This window comes from Bactrocera oleae, chromosome 2 (assembly GCF_042242935.1).
Source record: "Bactrocera oleae isolate idBacOlea1 chromosome 2, idBacOlea1, whole genome shotgun sequence".
NCBI lineage: Eukaryota > Metazoa > Arthropoda > Insecta > Diptera > Tephritidae > Bactrocera > Bactrocera oleae.
Window position 1 is genome coordinate 94,504,831 of NC_091536.1, and position 21,594 is coordinate 94,526,424.

Consider the following 21,594-nt stretch of genomic DNA (forward strand, 5'->3'; position numbering starts at 1 on the left):
CATAAATATGTTTGTAAGCAGAGATATAAAATTCTAGAAAAGCACTTAATTAGGCATTAACAGTTTGAATAGGTAATATATGGGTACTAAAGCGGAAATTAAAAATAATTGGATATAAATATAAAAGAAAATTTAGAAGTGAAATGTTGACCTGATTTGATTAATAAGCGCAAAGGTAAACTCGTAATAGTGAGCATTGAACATAAATAGCACTCCTAAAATATCGGATCATTACTTAAAAATACAATTAAGCTGAATATGTATCAATACCTAACATTAGAGGCTGACTATCTTTAATCAGGCAATCTTTGCAAGACTGAACGTGTAGCGAAAAATGAAAACCAACACACACAACATTCGTATTTTCGATAACTATCTTTGAAATAATCTTGATTAATAGCATACGACGCAGCTAAAAGTCGAACTAACCTCTAGAATATTGTCCCAAATTCTCAAGTTGATCCGAGTAATAGTTTTGTACTCAATCGATCTTAATGAAATTTTACACACGTCTTCTAGATATAATTGTCTTGAACAAAGCATTTTTTGTGTTCAATTACAACTATTTCAAATAAAACAAAAATACGTCGAGAAATTTTCACCAAATTTTTTTTTTTTTGTAAAAACATCTGCCAACAATAAAATTTTCATTTTGATTTTGATTTTTCTTCGTTCAATACCTAGCTTTTAATGTACTGTATGAAGTTCTGCTGTCAACCCGGAGACATCTTTTTTACGAGCGACTGTCGGAAATGACGTCGTATTGGTTGAGTATTGGTTGAGTAGTTTTACATTGAAAATTTCATAAAATCTTTGTAAAATATGTATCTTGAAAATAATAATAAGTTTAAATAAAATATTTCATTTGTTATATGAAAAACAAATTATTCAAAATAAGCTGTTTCTTACTCAACGAAACCCATGTAAGCCATTCAATAATGGTGAGATAATTTCAAAATTTTAAGATCACAAAGTCCACCTTTAGTATGATAAACCAAAACCCATAGTATGGTGGGCAAGTCATACTTCCAGCCGGTATTTGTGAACAACGGTTCTTCAAAAATACGTAACGGAAAGATACAGAAATGGAGCTATGTGCGCTACTTGAGCCCAGTTTTTTCGCACAAGTACTACCTCTTAAACGTTATGAAGGCAATAACCATTTAGGGTCTACGAAGACAACAAGAAGATATATTAATGACACCTTAAAGCATTCTGGTATTGGTCAAAATGCTCAAGCTTATTCCATTGATGGTTCCACATTTATTGCAGCTGATATAATGATTAACCTAACTTTATCATGGTTGAGGAAATTCCATGGCTTCTCAGATCTATAAGTCAATCTCTCGCTACTTTTACAAACCTGAAGAATCATTACAAAAGATATACAATTTACTATTTCGCAAAGTTCTTAACCTATCAACACTTTGTTTCAATTCTTTAACAAAGTCACCAGCAACAATGATTACAAACCAAATTAATTTCACCACTATAGTATTGAGATAGTGTGCCACCCTTCCCGGCTACAAGGCCAACAGGAGATACACATTGCAGACAGCTGTTTGGACGCAAATAAAAGAAACTTCGCTGACAGGAAAAAAATCACACGAAAAGCTTAAAAACCTGACAAGGAATAATGAAAGCAATAAAAGCAACAAAGGCGAAGTTGCAGGCGAATATGGTAGATGGAGATGGAGGCGAAGGCGAAGTCGGAGGGGCAGACAAAGAGCACAATAGCAGCCATAAAAACACGATGCTGCGAGCCAAGTTGGTTATAGATTTACCAAAACTACTATAATGTAATCCCTGCCAGTGACAAAATTCACTAACAACAACGATATTAATAACAAAACAACAACAACTATACGCGAGTAGTTGTTTGCGTCCGCTGTGAAAGGAATATTGTCGCAAGCAGAGGAAGAAATATAGAGTTTTGCAGTTAGACAGGTTCTCAAGTTGCCCGTACAGTTCTCGTATGTACTTGTATACATATATGTGAGTATGTATATATTGTATAACCAAGTATATGCAGGTGTCTGGTGCACACTTTCGCCTGCTTGTGGGTAAGGTTGCTCGAAAATTTCTGAGATTTCCGACATTGTCATAAATAAGGCGTCGATAACAAAGGCGAAGAAAGCTGAAATGTAAGTGCAAATGATTACAGCTGCACAAAGTAACAGCAAAAAAGTTGCCATAAAAAGCCAGGCAACAACAACAACAACAACAAAGGCAACAATATCAATATACAATAGTTGAATGGCAAGTATTAGTTGCGGTAATACAACAAAGCCACTTTGCCATTTTTGTGCTAATGTTCTTCAACTCTGGCTTCCCACCGCATTCGTCTTTTCAACGTCAACGTCTGCCACAGCCAATGACAGTGCGACCAAGCAAGCCACCAAGCCACCAAGCCGCCAAACAAAGTCCATTCATTCAAATCTATCCTTTCTGCACCGTAATATCGCCATCAACTGCTGATAGTTCATACAACACGCTCTCTTCATTTAGGCGATAGTCATTCAGACAGCAGCTACTTTAAAGCTATATCCTCCACCAGTTTCTTCATTTATGCTTCAACTATCGCTTTATGCTACTGCCTTTATCTTTGGTGTTGCGCCACAAGAGCCGTTGTGGCACCACTTTTCAAACTGCTTGTAGACTATAGCTATCAGTGTTGATGGCATTGTAGGAGCGTTTGTAAGCACATTATATTGTTCGTAAGCTTTCTAGCTTCCCGCACGAGTTTGTGTGTATGCGTCCTTGTCTGTATGTCAGTATGAGGTGTGCAAGGTCGCCTTTCTGCGTTTATTAAAACTGTTCATTTTTCTTCTTGTTTTTCGTGGCTGCCACTATGGCCCTTTGGTGCGTACACAAGCGCTTCAATAGACTTAGCGTTGTTTGTGTTCGATAACTACCGGTGTATGTACATATGTATGTATGTATTTATATTCCTCTAAGTATTTCGGCATGTTGCCACAGACACTTTGTTAACGACATAATAACGGCACTTTTTCTCTGGCCGCAGACGAAAAGTTCATTTTTATTTATATTTGCGTGTATAGTATAGTATGTAGGGATATATATTTTTAAGCTTGCAATAACCTACAGACTAAACTAATTTCTGTGTACAATAATGCAGGTGGGCTTAGTGGTCAGTCTGCTGGCCATTGAAAATAATCACTTATACGCCCCGTTGATCGAGCATAATGCGCTGCAGTTCATGTGAATCAAATATGCGTGTAAGCATATGTATATATCTTGATAAAATATACATGTTAGATTGGCACTATTTTGATGAATCAACAAATGTTGTCAAAGTAAGTTTATATAAACAAATGTAAGTATTTATATGAAAGTGAACAAATACATACATATCTACTTTAATAGTTTTACATGAATATTGTGGCCTTTCGTTCATGTTATTGCTTCTGATGCAAAGCTGAATTGTGATTGTATGTAATAATAAAAAAAAAAATGATTTATTATAAAAATTTAAGAACTATTTACATCAATCGGACTAGTTTGTAACTAGTACGGATCATATATAAGAAATTGAGGAGTTTAATTTTAATTTATTTAAAAGAAATAACGTATTTTATTTAGAACTTCGGTTTATACCTTTAACCTTAAAAAAGTGGAAGTGCCAGACACTCTTGTTCAAAGATAGCGAATTTTGCAAATTTTTAGTCAGAAAGCCCTATTTAAATGTCAACAATTTTTGCAAGAAGTGATATAAAAAATCGCAAGGTATTTTCTTTGTTTTGTTCCAGAGCCGATGTTGCAAAAGAAAGAGATAACTAGGTAAAAAGATAGTAAAATCAGGAAAAATATTTCAAAATTTTTAATTTTTGTTTCATTGCATTCTTAAAACTCGTTCTCGTTTAACATTAGATCTGCTTCAATTTTAAGATATTTCAGTTATTTTTGTTTAACGAACCTTACTAATTTGTTATAGGTATAAAAGCTTAGAAGAATGCTTTTGAAATTTATTTATTATTTTTCTAATTCAAAAAAATTCGTTAAAAAATTATTTTCAATAAAAGTTATATCAAGCATATGTTGTTACAATCTTAGTTAAAATAGTTGTTCTTAGTTGCTTAGTCAATAGTTAATAACTTCTTTGTCTATATTGTTTCCTCACTCAATCACTTCAATGGTAGTAAGCAAATTCATAATTCTTACGCCGTTATTTAAGCAATAAATATTTACAATTTTCAATTCACTTCCAACAGAATAAACTACAAAAATTTCCCCCTATTTGCAATTGAAAGCTTTTTGTACTAAAAGCTCCCTAAAATACAGTGGTTTAGGAATGTCAAAAATGATGTTGAAATGAAAGGAAATTTTTATTTATATAGATTATTTTATGTTTGGTTTTATTTTATTTTTATGACACAGTTAGTTCTTTGCGACAGGCAGAGATGCAGAATTGCGAGAAATTTTAAAAATATTGATACACTTGTCTATACCGAATATGTATGTATTTATGTTGGCAACATGTTGCACAAGAGCATATAAGTTTTCTTCACATAACGTGGTTAGCTGCCTGGCAGCGCAATTTTTTCAAAAATGTAAATGTTATGAAAAATTGGAAACAAAATAAAACCAACCATTTAAGCAAGGAATAAATACTAAAACTTACATTATTATTTTTTAATACATTGTTTTGTCTCATTCAAACGTTATTTGTTTTTCTTATTGTTGACATTATAAAGTAAAAGTACAAGTAAAAATATTTCCTAGACGGGCTTTCTTCGAAATGTAGATATTATGAATAAGACAACTATATCATATGAATAAAATATATATTTATGTACATATAGAATTAAATATGAATTCGAGTTACTCTTGACTAAACCATTAAAGTAAAAGCACGTCGTGTTCTTTAATAAATTGATTCATTCGCGTAAGTATTTTATAAATTATGCCAACACATATATTCCACTCTTTGGTTATCCAATATAACTATTAATTTTTTTTTGCATCGTCTGTATACACAAGTAGTTCTCCATACAATAACAGTTCTTCAATGAAAAATTACCAAAATTTTGGTTTACATTTAAATAGGCTTTTTAAAACCGCCAATTGTCAATTGTCAATTTTTCATTTTACCGCCGGCGTGTTTACTATTTCACTTCAAATAATTTACTTTAAAATTTTACAACAGCAATTTTTTAAATTCCCAAAAGACGCCTTTTTTAAGCTGTGACACTAGATGTGCCCCTTAAACACAAACCAATACAATTGTCACCGTTATTGAGAGCGGACAATACCCTCTGTTCTCCGTTGTATGCAAATTTTCTTTTCTCCATTTTAAGTTTGTTCGAAATGACTTTTTACTTATTCTATAAAAACTGAAATTTTCGGAGCGTAATTTTAAATTGCTGGTTTGGTTAATAAATATTTTACAAGTTCGATATGAATCGACAAAAAATATGAGCATCAACCTGAAAAAAGCCTTTCGAAAGCCTTTGTGCAAATACTGAATCATAATTATTGAAATTATCATATTCACAAGATAAATCTATTTTCTTATAACTAAGCTTAAGTCCATTCTTGTAACATAAGAGATAAATATTATTTATTTTATATACTTATATAGCGCACTAAAAATGCGATTTGAATCACATCAATTTTATTTCAAGAAAGCTTAAAACGATCCTATATTTATTTGTTGTATTATTTTTCTAATTAGCGTCGTTTCGATTCTTTTTAAGGTACATATCGCAAGCAATAAGTTCGAAAATCTAATAAAACCTTAACTCTAGGTGAATATGCGTTCAATTAAAGAATAACTTTTACTCTGATTCTTTTGAGATTATTGCAATTAAACCGAAGAGTTATGATGCGCAGTGTGCGCTAAAATGGTTGTAAGAATGTAAATTAACTGTAAACATGCAATACAAGACGTAATTAGAAAAAAATATACAAATAAACTAGAAGCTAATATTCAAATCAACAATTTTTGCAGCACATTACTATGGGCTGCTTGTTTGTTACTCATACGCCATGGCTTCACGAAAACACAAATGCTGCTAAAAATGTACTTAGCAACGCTCCTACACATAAGGTGTCCTACGAATTATATTGATCCAGCGGGAAAACACAAATGAAAGTCGGCATTTTAGTACAATAGATGACGGGTTTGTTGCTGGTCTACTTTTTATTTCTTTGATCACTAATTCTCAGTAAAAAAGTATTTTAAAAACTTCTGTTTGAACCGTGCAAATTACAACAGCAGAAATGAGCTTAACTAAAATCTACCTCCGTTATTACCCACCAGGTGAGTTTAGAACCGAACGGCTTAATTTCATTAAAAGAAATCTTCGATTTGTAGGCTTGGCACTCAATTGTCGCACCGCCGATGGCAAGGAAATGCTGCATCACATAGATCTGTTGGACCTAAAAGCGAAGTGTGTGACTTAAATAATTAAAAATATATAAATATAGCCAAAATCTTTTAATGCACAGCACACGTGTAGAGAGAGTAATCAAAACCATTACAAGCGATTTACAAAACTTAGAAGAAGAAGGTGAGCGTATTTGTAGCACTATAGCAGCCGACTGTGCGGCTGACGTTAGTGATAAGCAACAAAAAAAAACATTGAACTCACTACAAGCTGACAAGAAAAACACCAAAATTGATACGCTCTTTCTACAACAAATCATCGACAACTACACGGATCCACTACGACAGGCCATTGCGAAATTGCAACGCAAGCTGTTGGAGCCCACACAGAAGAAATTCTATTTGCAACGTCGTGTGGCACACCTGTTGCCACTGACCAACATCTGTTTCGATAGAAGCGGTACGCGCTGTTTGACCGGCAGTTATGACCGCATTTGTCGCATTATCAATACGCACGACGCCGTAGAACAGCAGCTACTGAAGGGACATGATAATGTTGTCTTCTCCGTTGCCTTTAATCAGCCAAAATGGTATTACTTACAAGTTATGTGTGTCCTTTGGTTAATTAACTTAACGTTACTTGCATCTCGACAGCGACAAAGTGGTCACCGGTTCGTTCGATGGCACCGCGCGTGTGTGGCAAGCTTCGAATGGCCAATCGTTGTGCACGCTCTACGGCCATAAAGCCGAGCTGGTGATGGCCGAATTCGATCCCATACAATCAAATGTTCTGGCCACCGCTTCCATGGATGGCAGCGCACGTTTGTTTGATATCGAAACGGCCTTCGAGCTACAGCAGTTACGCCAGCACGGCGCCGAAGTAATTGCGAGTCGCTTCAGTTGCTGTGGCAATATGCTGCTAACGGCATCCTTTGACAGCACCGCTGCCATTTGGGACATACGTAGCGGCTGGTAGTTTATAAATTTCATGGTGCATTTCACAAAGTTCCCATTTATGTCTGTTTAAATATTTACCATGCAGCCTCATCGCACAACTGCGCGGCCACACTGCCGAACTGAGCAACTGTGTGTGGAATTTCTCCTGTGATCGTATTGCCACGGCTTCGCTGGACAGCACCGCCCAGCTGTGGGATGTGCGTCGCCTGGATGTGCCCTTCCACAATATAACTGGGCATCGCGAGGAGGTGCTAGACGTTTGTTTTAACTCAACCGGTTGTCAGTTGGCCACATGCAGCAGTGACTGCACGGCACGAGTATGGGATATACGTGGCGATTTGTTGCAGCTATCCGTTATGGAGGGTCATAAAGATGAGGTGTCAAAGGTACCACATTATTTCTTGTTTTTTTTTTGTAGTTGTTTTTGTTTTTTTACACGCAAGCTGTTTGCTTGCAGGTTTGCTTCAGTCCACCAGGTGCTCTACTCATGACTGCCTCTGCCGATAACACTGCGCGCTTGTGGTTTACGGAGTCCGGTCAGTGTTCACAGGTTTTGAGCGGCCACGATTCGGAAGTGTTTTCGTGCGCATTTAGCTATGCAGGTGATATCATAGTCACGGCTTCGAAAGACAACACCTGTCGCTTGTGGAGATGATACGACTGGTATACGGTGGCGTTTAAAGATGTGGATTGAAGCGTTGTAATTTATTATTAACAAAAAATCATAGTAACTCGAAGAAACTAAATATGCAATATAGATAAGGTTTCTTTGCACCACGAATTTAGATCGTTAAATAATAGATAAAACAAAAGAAATAATATTAATAGCTACTTGTATAATATATTTTGATCGTGTCTACAAGAGCTTTGAGACTATATTGATCGTAAAATAGTATACCTATAAAGCTTCTTATGGAAGGTAATGCAAGTTGCTACTAGGACAGCTATAAACGCTGGTCCTTTGTGATTCGCAAAAATCCAAGGTATGAGTCCACAGACACTTATAGATCGAGGACATGCTTTGAGCTCACCACAAATTTGTTAAGGTGGCTGATATCAATTTTAATTACTTCGCCAGGTTCGCCGAGAGTGTGACTACTGAGATATTAAAAACTCAATATGGCCAAATATGGTCAGTTGAGAAGAAAGTATCTAGATGATTCTTTCTCGCCTTCTTTCATACAGCTTTGGCAATTTGCGTTCGACAAGATATGTAACTTCATCACTTGTGAGCCTGTTGGACATTGCTCAGTCAGAACATCTACCATGACGGCGAGATTAATCATGCTAAGAACAAGTAGTTCAGAGGACTTCTTGTGCTTCACCTTAGTCCACTAAGCTAACGGGTGGTTGTCTTTGTTGTTGTTGTAACGGTTATATAATCCCCGCTTGGGTGGTAAGTTTCAGTTTAGTTGTTGTCAAGGTCATCTAACGGGAAGCCCAGGACCACGGGGTGGGACTATAGGGATGAGTGGGGTTTGTAGGGCACGCAAAGAGGTGGTTAGTGTCATGCAGAGACTCAATTCCCACAACAGCCGGTTTTACGTTACCGGAATTGACCCGGATTTTATCTGGCCAAAGGCTGTTATTTCGGCGATCTAACCCCGCTTGGATCGGTAAGTTTTAGTCTAAGTTTAGCTAACGTTAGGTCAATAGATTCAACGCCAGAGCGCAAGAGACTGCTGACCGACACTTTGCCTATCTGATGAAATTTGAGTAAGGGTCCACTCCATAGCAAGCTCATAAGCTTTGCAGTTTCCAGCGAGTCCGCTGTGCTCCCGCACGTAAACAAGTAGGATAACAAAGTAACTCGATGCTACACTATACTTGGAAAAAAGCGTTGCCTATTGTTTATCAATGTCCAAGAAATGCTGTTTTTTCTTAAGCACAAACGAGTATCATACCTACTAATAAGGTTCTAACATGAAATCGATATCTGCGATCAGATATTTGCAGGCGGCGTAAAGCACATAGAGATCTGAGTTTGTAGTATACTCACAATAAGTCTACTAGACATTCTAGAAGAAATATATCTTCAATTCGCCGCACCTCTGCTCGCTCAGTTTCAGCCAGCGCTCTTGTAAAAGAAATAAATACATGTGAAAACAGCAAAAGTTATATTTTGCAATGACAGCTATTACTCAGTGTTTTACCCCACACGTTGCTAAGGTGGAATTAAATAGCAAAGTTTTTTTGTTTTACATATAATCTTTGTATTTTAGTTATCATTCATTTATTAACATTCACTACAAACACGTGTGTATATCTTCTTATTACCATTTCTTTTGTTGTTTTTGTTTATTTTTTTTTTTTTTTTGTTTTTGTTTTTGTTTTACTCACTTACAACTTATTACCATGTTTTTACTTTTTTTTTATTATACTTTCTTTAATTAAGCTTCTCAACTAATTTTATACTTTTTATACTCAGATTACAAATACGTACACAAAATATGAGTGTGTATGTATGTAAGTAGTTGTTGACAGTATGTGGAAAATTGTAAAATCTTATTTGTGTTTTTTTCTTCTTCTTTCTTTAACTTAGTTTGTTGCATTTTTTTGTAGGATTTGTGTTTTATCGCCAAAAATTCAGTTACTTGTAAACCGTTATTTTCTTGTTTAGGTCGTATACAGTATAAAAATAAAATGAATTAAAAAGTAAAAGTAATGTAAATGTGCTTTTAAAACAGTTTGGAAATTTTGCATTCGTTACAAAATGGTGGCCAGCTCACGGCAACCGAAAGAAAAAAGATCGGCCAATACAATTATATGAAAATAGTTGGCTCCCTCGGTTTGCTGTTGAAAATAAGTATAGACGCACAAGCACGGTCAAGCTCTCTTACCAGTCTGCAGCGCTCCGCTCGGTGCGGCGTTGTCGGTGGAGTTGTGTAGTTGTGCGTTGTACGGGCGTGTAATAACAAAACTAAAACACCTTTTTTACAAATTTTCTGCCAAGTATCTGCACATACAGCCAGCTACTGCAAGAAACTATAAGCACCCCTCCAAAGCTGATTTACTTATTTCATGTTAACATACAAACAAACATACAACAGTTACTTATTTACGGTATAGGTTTTTGTACACAAAATGTCACTAGAACTTAGGTGTTCATCGAATGACTTCTTATATTTGTAGGACATAACATTTGAGTAGATTCGTATGCGTATGTGTGTAGACACAACGTTGGTGTTGTAGGCAGGTGTTTAGACGGAAGTGGCAATGTGTTACGTTTTATAGTTGAATTTGGCTACACACTCTATCGCACATAAACAATCAGAAAAACGCTTCAGTAGAATTGGTTCACCATAAGTGTGTGTATATGTGTATTTGGTATGCGCACTATTGTTACCGTTCGTCTGTATGGTTGTTGCTATGTTCCAGCTTTATCTCCAATGCATCGGAAAAACTTAGTTTTGTTGCGTGGTGCCATTTGACTGCGTTTGCTTTTGTGAATCGCCGCAAAATGTTTGTGTCTGTGTGCGTGGTACCTGTATGAGAGCCTATAGGTCTCACAAGTTTAGGCCACTCTCACCAAGCCAGCCCAGACGTTTTAGCATCACAACAAGCTTGTGAATATGTGTGTATAACTTCTTAACCCTAAGCTTGGTTTTTCTTTTCTTATGTTTACGTGTGTTGCTAGCTTTTTGCTTCAGTAATTTTCCATTTTTTCTTTCTATTTGTTATTTGTTGTATTCCTGTTTTTTGTATTTAAATTATTTCTTCTATTTGGTTACTTCAGTTAAATTTGCACTTTATCAAAGTTATAACCGATTTGTTTTTGTGTTTTAATTATTTTGTTTTTGTTATTACTTTGCTTTTGAGGTGGTTCAATGAGAAGGGCTCTGTAAGTACACATATTGAGAAGAGAAGATAATAGAAAGAACACATATTGGAATTTTAAAATATTGAAGCAATTGATTGATGAGGCTTGCAAGAATATAAGCCGGATAAATAAAAGGATGATGATGAAGATATTATTGTAATAAAAAAAATAATGTGCACAAAATTAAAAAATAGAATAAAAGAAACATAAAATATTTAAAGAATATATATATATATCATATAAAAATTAAAAACAAAAAATAAAACAGTCACAGGAAATTTAAAAAAAAACCTTGAAATATAAAATTTTAAACAAAAAATATTTAAAAAAATTGTAAAAAAATTTTTTTTTTATATTGAATATTTAAAAATAAATAACAAAAACTTACTAACTAATTAGAAAAAAGGTTTTATAAAACAAATAATAAATATATATATATGAAAAAACGAAAAATTTAAATAAAAAGTTAAAATAAAGGTGAATAAAAAATGGTGAATAAAAACTCAAAACGCAAAGATTAGCAAAAAAAAATAGAATTAAATTAAAAAAGAATAAAAACACAAAAATAAATACAAAAATGTTGATCCCAGATACTGGTTTAAAAAAAAATTTATTCCAAGCGCAATAGAATATTTTTTTTTTTTGGGAATTAGCACTTTTTTGCGTTTGCGTACTTTTCAATTTTAAATTTTTAATCCCAACCGTCTTATATTAGAAACTAAAAATCTAATACCCAAAATTTAATTTTGTATCCTAATTTTTTTTATTTCAAAACTGCGCAACCCTAATGAGAGCTACATACCGAGTATTTATATGCTATATTAGTCTGATCTGAATAATTTCTTCAGAAATTGTATTGTTGCCTTAAACAATTATTCGAGACGAATTCCGTGAAGACATCATGTCAAATAAAAATGCCTTCCATACAAAGACATGATTTTGATCGTTTAGTTTGAATGGAAGCTTGTCATGGTCGTCTCCGACATTTCCTTTTGGGTGTTACAACTGCGTGGCAAACTTAATTTACCCTGTTCAGGGTATAAAAATGGAATAACAACACTATAAAACTCAAAACAAATTTTTAATTAAAAGAAGAGATTAAAAAAAATAATAAAGTCAAAACAAGTTTTAATGAAACAAAAAAAGTCAAAAATAATTTAAAAACAAACATCAAAAAAAAATTAAAAACAATAAATTTTACAGATAAAAAAAATAAAAAATAACATAAAAAAGCAAGGACAACTAAAAAATAAAAAAGGAAGGCTTAAAATATTAAAATTTTAATATAAAGTAGAAAAAATTTAAATAAGAAAAGTCACAAGTAATGTTTAAATTAAAAAAAACCCAGATTTAATAAAAAAAAATATGTAATAGAAAAATTAAGAAAATCAAAAGAAATGTTTAATGAAACCAAAAACAAATGCACAATTTAATTTAATTTAAAAAAAAAAACAAGTTCAAAAGTTAGCCAAAAAGCCAAATTTTAACATAAAAATTAAAGAAATATAAATAAAATTATATATTAAAAAAAAATTATACATTAAAAAAAAAATTAAAAATTAAAAAATTACAAAAATTAGGGAAAAAAAACAAGAAAATTAATAGAAATTAAAAAGAAATAACAAAATTAAAGTAATAAATATTTAATTGGTCTCATATATACTCAAAGAAGGCAGGATCTCGGCTAATTTTAATAAAATAAAATATAAGTTTATCAACCAAACAAAATTATGAATTGCCGTAGAAGGATTATAAACATTTAATCATACGTATATTTTGCAAATATCTTTGTAGTACATTGAAATAAAAATAGAAATACGTGTAAAACAAAACATTTTATTGGCTCATTCATATGGACATGCACTCATTCAGGTTTGCTTTTCGCATGCGTATTGTTGTAAGAAAGAATTTCATTTGCCTCATACATAACAACGCATCATACATAAATGAAAACTGCAACTTATTTTTTTTATTTTGGTTGAAATTGAAAATTTGCGCAATATTTTTTAAAACAAGTTTTTATGGCATAATTTAAACCGGTTGATAATATTCATTACACTAGAAGAAAAAAGGAAATATATGTTCATGTTAAAAGTGAGTGCAAAGCAAGTGAGCAGATAAAATATATGAAAAATGTGCTATGCTTATATAGAATACAATAGCGTTAGTGGTTTGTATGTAAATATTAGTAAACTTAATATAAATGCGTTATAACTGAAATAGAGCATTTAAGCGGAGCATTAAATATTAATTAAATTAATGAACTATATGTGAATAAATAGATAAAGATAAAGAATTAAAAGTGAATAGCAATATGAAGCAAAGCAAAATGTATTAGAAATTGAGTAAGTTTCGTACTTCGCAGTCCTGATCCGGATACAACTCTTTGAACGTTCGCTCGATGACTGCATATCTGTTTCAAGGAGGAAAATACATAATTGATTATAACGGTATAAGTACAAGAGCAAAGCAATACTTACTTTGACTGTAAGCCGCCACCAGGAGGAAGATCTTCAATATCCTTATTCTGCAGTGCTTGCAATAAATCAAAGTACTGTGTGATTTCATTACATTCTATCTCTTCTGAAAACAAAATAAAGAAAAAGTGGTTAAAAAATATTGCAAAAATTTTTTCATATGTTGAGTTTTTAAAAATTGCATTTATATTAAAGCTAGGTGTTACTAGTAAATTGGATAAAAATATAAATTTACTTAAGAAAAAATTCTATTTGGTGTTAAAATAACTATTAGGTGATGTGCCAAATACTAGCTATTTCAAAAAACGTTCATAAATTGTTTTTTTTTTTTGTTTTTGTAATGCAATTGTTGGTTGTATTCCTATTCCTAGAAAATTTTTTGAATATACAGTCTGACTTCCCGACTCTGTATATTTGTTTAAAAAAACATTTATGTACATGAAAAAAACATATGAAACATAATAATTATTAATAATATCATTAGTTACTATGTAACTGATAACTTCAAATTTTTCAACAATAAATAATATAATAATTTTTGTACTCAAAAAATTCAAAAACAGCTACATGCAAACATTTTTATAAATATATGTTTTTGTAGTAAAATATTTATACTTGAACCTCTTTTCTCTCTCCCTTTTAATACAATATTTGCAAGATGCGCAATAATATTTATCAATAAATGTTCAATATGCCTATTTTCGAAAATTATAATTTTCTTTGTTTAATTTCAATTATAAAAACTAAAATTTAATTTATTTTTGTTAATATTTAATAAACAAAAAAAACTGAATAAGATCCCAATAAAAAAAAACTAAAAATAATAAATTTAAATATGTATATTAGAAATAATAACAAGTCAAAACTATTTACTACTACTATTAAATAAATTAAACAAAAAAAGGAAAGATTAAAAAAAACATTTAAAGAAATATTAAACAATAAATTTAAAAAAACTTCAACAAAAAATAAAAAAATTAAACAAAATAAAATAAAAAACTAAACAAAATAAAATAAAAAACTAAACAAAATAAAAAAAAACTAAACAAAAATTTAACAAAATAAAAAAAAACTAAACAAAAAATAGAAAATAATTAAAGAAAAAAATAAAATATTTAAAAAAAAAAATTAACAAAAAATTAAAACATAAAAATTAAACAATAAATTTGAAAAAAATTAAACAATAAATTTAAAAAAAATTAACAGAGATTAAAAAAAATTAAACAATAAATTTAAAAAATTAACAAAGATTAAAAAAAAAAATAAACAAAAAACTAAAAATATAACAAAACAACCAAACAAAATTAACAAAAATATTAAAAAGGAACAAAAAAAAAGGTTAATAAAAACGAAAAGCAAAACGAAGGATTAAGTAAAAACAGTTAATAAAACCAATATACATATATGTATATAAACAAAAAGGAAAATTTAAATTAAATAGAAATAACAGAATCAAACAAAATTATTAGATAAAAAATAAAGAATATGAAATATTTTAAGTTTTTTAAGTTGTTCTGCATTTAATTCCAATTTTAGGAAACAAAAAAATTCGAAAAATTAATTTAAGTTATATAATTGCAACTGTAAAAACTGAAATTTAATCATTTTGATTTTTGTCATTTTAATTGTTATTAACTAATTTTTTTTTTCGACTAAACAAATATTTGAAGTCACTAAATACTTAGCATTCTGGCATGCATTTTACTTTAATTATGAACGTTTAGAAAAAATAACAATTATTTTAATACTTGCATTAGTTAACTATTGTTTTTTATCTAATGAATAAGGTTAATTGAGTGAGTATAACAATAATAATCTTAGTTTAGCAAACAAAATAAAAACGAATTTTGATTTAACGTACCTTATGCTCACGCTCTTTCTAAACGCGTTGTTTCTATCAAAAAACACGCAAGTCTACGATAGGTTGAAACGTTCATTAATTCTTATTTAAACAATTTGCTTTCATCATCAGAACACTTAACGAGTGTTTCGACAAATTTCTTTACGAATGATAGTATGCGAGATTTGCAAATCAAAAGCAAGCAAAAGAAATTAAACAGAAACAAAAAAGTATGTGTGAATTTGTAACATAAAACTAAATGATAGTTAAACTCGCGCAAAGCAAAAGTCATGAACTTTATAACTCGAAAGCAATGTGGGTTAAATGTTTGAGATTGTGTTGCCCTTACAAAAGGGATTACGCGTTTATATATGTATGAGTGTAAGTAGACAAAAGTACAACTCGGCTCAGTTAAATTTCTTTTGAGTTTAAAATAGGAATTTATTATCTCTCAACTTGCAAATATGAGTCTGGACACGCATCAAAATTCATTTTTACATTTTTCAAAACACCATTACTATTCGTAAGTATTTGGCATATGATATATTTACGTTTTATGTTTTATGTTTTTTGTTGTTTTTGCTATTTGGTTTATTATATAATACTAGTTTGCAATTAATACTAAATTCCGTTTATATAATCGTACATTACAATACACCTAAATAACTGCTAAGACTGTACAGATACTTAGAGGTTTCGCTCCTCCACTATTTGCTATGACTTAGAAATATATGTAATACAGAGTTGTATAAATTCCATACGAATTCACAGAACGCACCAAAATGATTTCGCTTTGATTGTTGCGTTTGCCTTATTTATGTGTACTACAATACGTAAATTAATTTTTAAAAAGTACTAAGCAAATATTGCAATGTTTACGTGAGCATAAGGACGCTAATCTTAGCTAGCGGTTGACAAAACAATGTTGTAGTTGTTAGTATAGGTAAGCGAGATTGTGTATGAATGGAAGTATGACACGCATCAAATGCTTAAAAATTAGATTAATCTCTCAAATTACTGTTATTCGCTATTTCTACAATGGTTTTTGTTTTTATTATATTTTTGTAAAGCAAAGGTATTGCAGAGGTACATATGGTATATAAAGAAATTGTACTGAATTTGAATTCACTTTTCCGTAAATTATGCATTTACAGCATTTTGTATTATTATTTACTGTAATGAGCTTTAAGTGTAATACTGTTATTTGGTAAACACAGTTAGTGCATTTAAACTCTCAAACGTATGTATATAACAAAACATAATTTCAATTCACTTCAATTCGGTGGCTTAATAATCACGTTTTTTCTCAATTTTTCCAATATTCATTAAATTTTAAAATTATTGTTGAGTTCTATACATTTTCTGCAAATTTTTATATTAGTATTTACATTAGTTTTTTTTTTTATATTATATTACCTCGGCACCATCGGCCCGCCTTTGCTCTCAATTGTACTACGACAACTTGACACATTCGATTTATCTAATATTAATTATCGTTATTGTTAAATTCTTTGGCATTCTATGTTTGCTTTAAAAGCGTCATGCAAATCTCAAAATAATCTTCTTTAAACACCGTTAGTTACAACTAAATTTACCATATATTCTGGTTGTATGAACTCTAAGGTTGCAAATAATGCATTAATATAATAATCGAATTAACATTTGAATAAGAAAAAAAATATTTTGTAATCCCGAAATAATTGATTAAAATTAAATTTGCGTACTTCGTGTTTTACCATTTTGAACTAGAGCTGGCACAGAGCCCTCATCTTCAAAACTCTAGAACAGTGGTCAGCAAACTTACACATTCAAAAATTAAAATTTTAATTTTTACAATTAAACTAAAAACAAAATTTTAAATATTGGTGTTAAAGCATTACAAAATCAGAATTAAAATTTTAAAATTTAAATCTAAATTTTTAATTTTTAATCTTAAATATAAATTTTTAATCCAAGATGTTTTAATCCCAAAATCGGAATTAAAAAATTCGCAACCCGGATATACACCAGTTTTTTCGTAGGACAATGAACAATACACGTACATATATGTAGGTACTATGTAGAATGAATGGTAATAAAATAAACATTATAATTATAGGAGTAATCCTTGGCAGTCACTGTAGCAAACAGAGTACATTGAGTTTAGTAACCCAAATTAGAGGAAATGACTAGAATTTTTAGTATATGCATTATTTGACTAGAAAAAACTACTTTTTGCCGATGTTACACGGATAAGGAACAAATATTAACGAAGAAAAGAAATAATTACAGATAGTTCGTTATACAGGCTTATGACTAGTTGATCGATTTGGCTTTTATGCCACATATTAGTTACAAGGGGTGTAGTTATAAACACTTTCGGGATTTTTCGTAATTCAGGTAAAACGATAAATGACGTCATATGTATGTGCATTTACGCTAGCACATACCACACATCGAACTATATATATATATCAATTCAGTTATTGCCTATATATGCCTTATGCGCGTCGTACGCACACGCCACATAAATTCTGTACTAAGTACATGAACTGACAATTCGACTAGTACACTTATTATTATAATTAAAAACAAAAAAGTCGACTAAGACAACCTCTTGTTAGTTTCTCGATTTGCTTCTCCAACCGTTTGTCCGCTTCTATGGCTTCTTCAGTTGGTTGTGGTGCACCCGGGAAAGCGATTATTATTATGCTCATGTTATCTCGGCTGCCCTGCAATTGAAAATGGCAAAAATGTTATTGTAAATTAAATATATGTATAAAATATGATAATTTATTAGTTTTGTAGAGATTTTGCGCACCTTGTGCAAGCAGGTATCGACGACTTGGTTTGCTATATTTACTAAATCGTTCGTTACCCTCAGCCTCGAGTGGACAAAACTGCATAGATCCTCATTGGTCATAACATCCCATATACCATCACAAGCTAAAACTAAAAATTCATCTGTATCCTGGCGACTTTGGCAAAATATCTCCGGTTCTGGCGACACTAATTGTTCGCATTGACCCTTTTCCTTAACGTTTTTGAAATCATAATCGCCCAGCGCTCGCGACACAGCCAGCGTACCGTTAACACGTTTTATCATAACACTGCCGCCCGCATTGTGTATACGCTCTTTTTCTTCAGGCAAAATCGGTTTGTGATCTTGTGTTGCAAATACCGGTACACCCTGACGGCAGAGAACGGCACGCGAATCACCGCAATTCGCAATGTAAACTTGTGTGGGCGATATAAACGCACACACCGCAGTTGTGCCACCACATTTTGCTGCGTTTTGAGTTAATTCGGGCAACATTCGCATTACTTCATCGATGCGCAGGAAACCAGTACGTATGCCCTTCACGTGGTCACCATTCATAAATTCATCTGTGTTAATGATATAGCCAAGCAAATGTGAGGCGCAATGTTTCGATACTTTGCAACCAGCGTGTCCGTCGAAAACGGCAAAATAACTCCAATCTTCCAGTCCGCTGCCAAGACCGGCGCATGCATAGTAAGCGTCCTCCATTTCAGAACGCCATCCCTGCATGGAGCTGACGCCGAATAGAAGTTTATTTCCTTCCCCATAGTCGTTATGTTTTGTAGTTTTCGGCTTATCCAGGAAACCGCCCATTGCTTTTGTGCATGCTGTGTTTAATTGTACGCGGGTAGCAAAGTTACTGAGGCGTTCGGTGGTTCGATCGCTCGGTTGATGGTGTGATAATTTTGATTACGCTTATATGTTCTCTTTTAATTTCAAATTATATTTGTTGCTGTTGAGTTAATTGTTTACAGTCGCTTTAGAGTCACTGCTTACGGAATCGTTTGTTTCGCAACTGCCTGAAATGTGTACGAAAGGAAACTATCAACACACGTGTGCAAGATATACTCAAAGCAATTGACAAAGCATGTTTTAGTAAGTGCAGAAATGAGAAAATAATGTCAAATTCATTCACACTAAGTATTATGTACTTATATGCACACGCATTTACATACATACTTATTTTGATATATTTTCACTAGAAATCCACTTGCTCTGAGCCATAAACACATATATGTATATTAACTGGTGCAGCTGAGATGAAACGTCACTTTGAAAAATCAATGATTACACAATTTGCAAAGACGAGCGCATTTTGCATAAAACTCAGGCGATATATTCCCAATAATAAAAGCCCTATTTGTACAGTAAATTGATGTACAAACGTTCATGTAGCGTGATCATTGGAATCGCAAACAAACTGAACATACACTTGTCATCAGGGAAACTTGCAGACTTGCGCTCGCTTAGTATTTACATTGTACTTATATATGTCTACATACATACATAAGTATAAATAATCACTGGCGCAGATGTTCTGTAAATAGTTATCTTCAGAAAAGTGCTTATTTTCTACTTTACAAATTGGTACCGCTACTCATCCAAATTATATCACTTATATAAATATATCTAATTAAGAATAGACAAAAGTAAGTAAGAAACTACACGCACATTTCAAGTTTTTTATTTCCACACTCTACCTGTTTTTTTTTTTGTTGTGTTTATATTGGTTTTTTGAATGTTCAAATAATTTTCTTTTACGGTTTAGCAAAATAAAAGAAAATTTTTGTGTATAAAAAAGAAAACATAGCGAGCGCGTTAGTGTTCGAATGTGAATAGAAAACCCGATTGTCGTGCTTCTCTTTGCACATTGTGATTTAGTAAGAAGCGAAGCAAAAATTTGTTTAAAGGTGCCAAAGAGGCACCTTCATTTGTTAGTAAACGTTCACAAATGACTTAGTGAGATGGGAAATAGAGAGCAAAAGAAAATGAACATGAATATATTTAAAAATTTAAAGACATTGTGCATATTTTTTCCTGATAATTCAAGGAAGTTTCTTTTTAACAACGCAATTTAAACATATATTCACATTCAAAAATTGTACAAATCGAAAAATATTCTTTAGCAGACTTTGCCGGTTACCAGCTACCGGCAATAAATTTTTAAATTTCCCCATCTATATTTGATAACATTTTTATATTAAAGGTGTGCGTTTTTAATGATGAAAAAAATTTTTGGCAAGGAGCCTATTATAACAACGGTTTGCTTGGTAAAAAACTGAATCCACTCATCTAAATTAGTAATAATACCGTTAGAATAACGTTGTCCTGCTGCCTTAAAGAATTAACAATTTTATTTGGAAACAACACAAATAACAACCACTTGATAGAGCTTTTTTGAATTTAAACTCAACACAATCAGTTTGTTGTCAACACACTTCATATCGAAGGCAATGTTGGTTGGTTTCAGTTGATAGCTATCTTCGGGAAAAGGAGGTGGGAAATAGCCATAATGATGCACAAACGGCCCCTTCTCATTATATACACACACGCTCCCACACTTTGGGACCCAAACACTCTTTTTAGACACACGTAAAAGTTCTCTCGAATGCTCCTCTTCTAAAATTAGAAAACAATATGACAACATCACCGACCAATAGTAAACGAGTGTTACGGCGAATCAAACTGTGGCATTTTTTTTTGCGCGAATAATGTGGTTTCAACCAAAACTATTTTATAATATACTATTTTTTTTTCAAATTTATATTATTTACTTCTAATCTAAACACTCAATAAACACGTTATTTTCATCTTATATTAAGTACACTTTAAAATGTTATATTTAACATGAGTGCAGAAAGCGAAAAAAATCTTTGGTTATGGCTGTCGAGTTTTCGGCCATTTCCCTTACCAATGCCATGCGCTTTTTTAGTCATATTAACATTTGTAAATTATTTGCCAACACATGCTATATACAAAAGAAATTCTAATTTTTATAAGGGGAAAATGGGATTCATTCTATAACTTCTATGACGCCTCCAAAACGCTCACCTTGCCAGCAAACCGCACCAATATGAATTCGTTAACGATCAACGAGAACGTATTTCTATTGTTAAATGTTTTCAATACATAATGCACTTACAATAATTACATTTAAACACTTAAATCGTATTATTTTATTTCATTACTTATTTGCTGTTTTTAGTGACCTTTTGCCAACAATTTTTTATGAAACATAAACTGCACGCAAAAACACGACCACGGCAAAGACAGCGAAGATTTGACGAACGAGTGAATAAGAATAAATAGCGAATGCGAAAAACGGTGATGGCGGCATAGTTGCCACTGCTG

General features: G+C 32.0%; 2 protein-coding genes across 9 annotated transcripts; one reads left to right on the forward strand and one right to left on the reverse strand.

Annotated features, from left to right (window-relative positions):
• Window positions 1–6,091: 6,091 nt before the first annotated feature.
• Window positions 6,092–8,081, forward strand: LOC106619633 (dynein assembly factor with WD repeat domains 1). The gene is made up of 6 exons (XM_070109646.1): window positions 6,092–6,283; window positions 6,338–6,413; window positions 6,472–6,969; window positions 7,004–7,321; window positions 7,392–7,692; window positions 7,764–8,081. The coding sequence occupies exons 1-6, from the start codon at window positions 6,244–6,246 to the stop codon at window positions 7,959–7,961; spliced, it is 1,431 nt and encodes a 476-aa protein (XP_069965747.1). The 5' UTR covers window positions 6,092–6,243; the 3' UTR covers window positions 7,962–8,081.
• A 1,864-nt stretch (window positions 8,082–9,945) lies between these two features.
• alph (protein phosphatase alphabet) lies at window positions 9,946–21,568 on the reverse strand. Of its 8 annotated transcripts, none has more exons than XM_014237836.3 (6): window positions 21,295–21,453; window positions 18,244–19,262; window positions 18,037–18,154; window positions 13,607–13,709; window positions 13,485–13,539; window positions 9,946–11,145 (listed from the first exon to the last, which is right to left on the reverse strand). In XM_014237836.3, the coding sequence occupies exons 2-6, from the start codon at window positions 19,054–19,056 to the stop codon at window positions 11,131–11,133; spliced, it is 1,104 nt and encodes a 367-aa protein (XP_014093311.1). In that variant the 5' UTR covers window positions 19,057–19,262; window positions 21,295–21,453; the 3' UTR covers window positions 9,946–11,130. The 8 variants fall into 8 exon arrangements, with proteins under 8 accessions (XP_014093311.1, XP_014093306.1, XP_014093305.1 ...); XM_014237831.3 differs by lacking the exon at window positions 9,946–11,145 and adding an exon at window positions 12,862–13,184 and having other exon boundaries at window positions 21,453–21,568; XM_014237830.3 differs by lacking the exon at window positions 9,946–11,145 and adding an exon at window positions 12,862–13,184 and having other exon boundaries at window positions 21,432–21,545.
• Window positions 21,569–21,594: the final 26 nt, after the last annotated feature.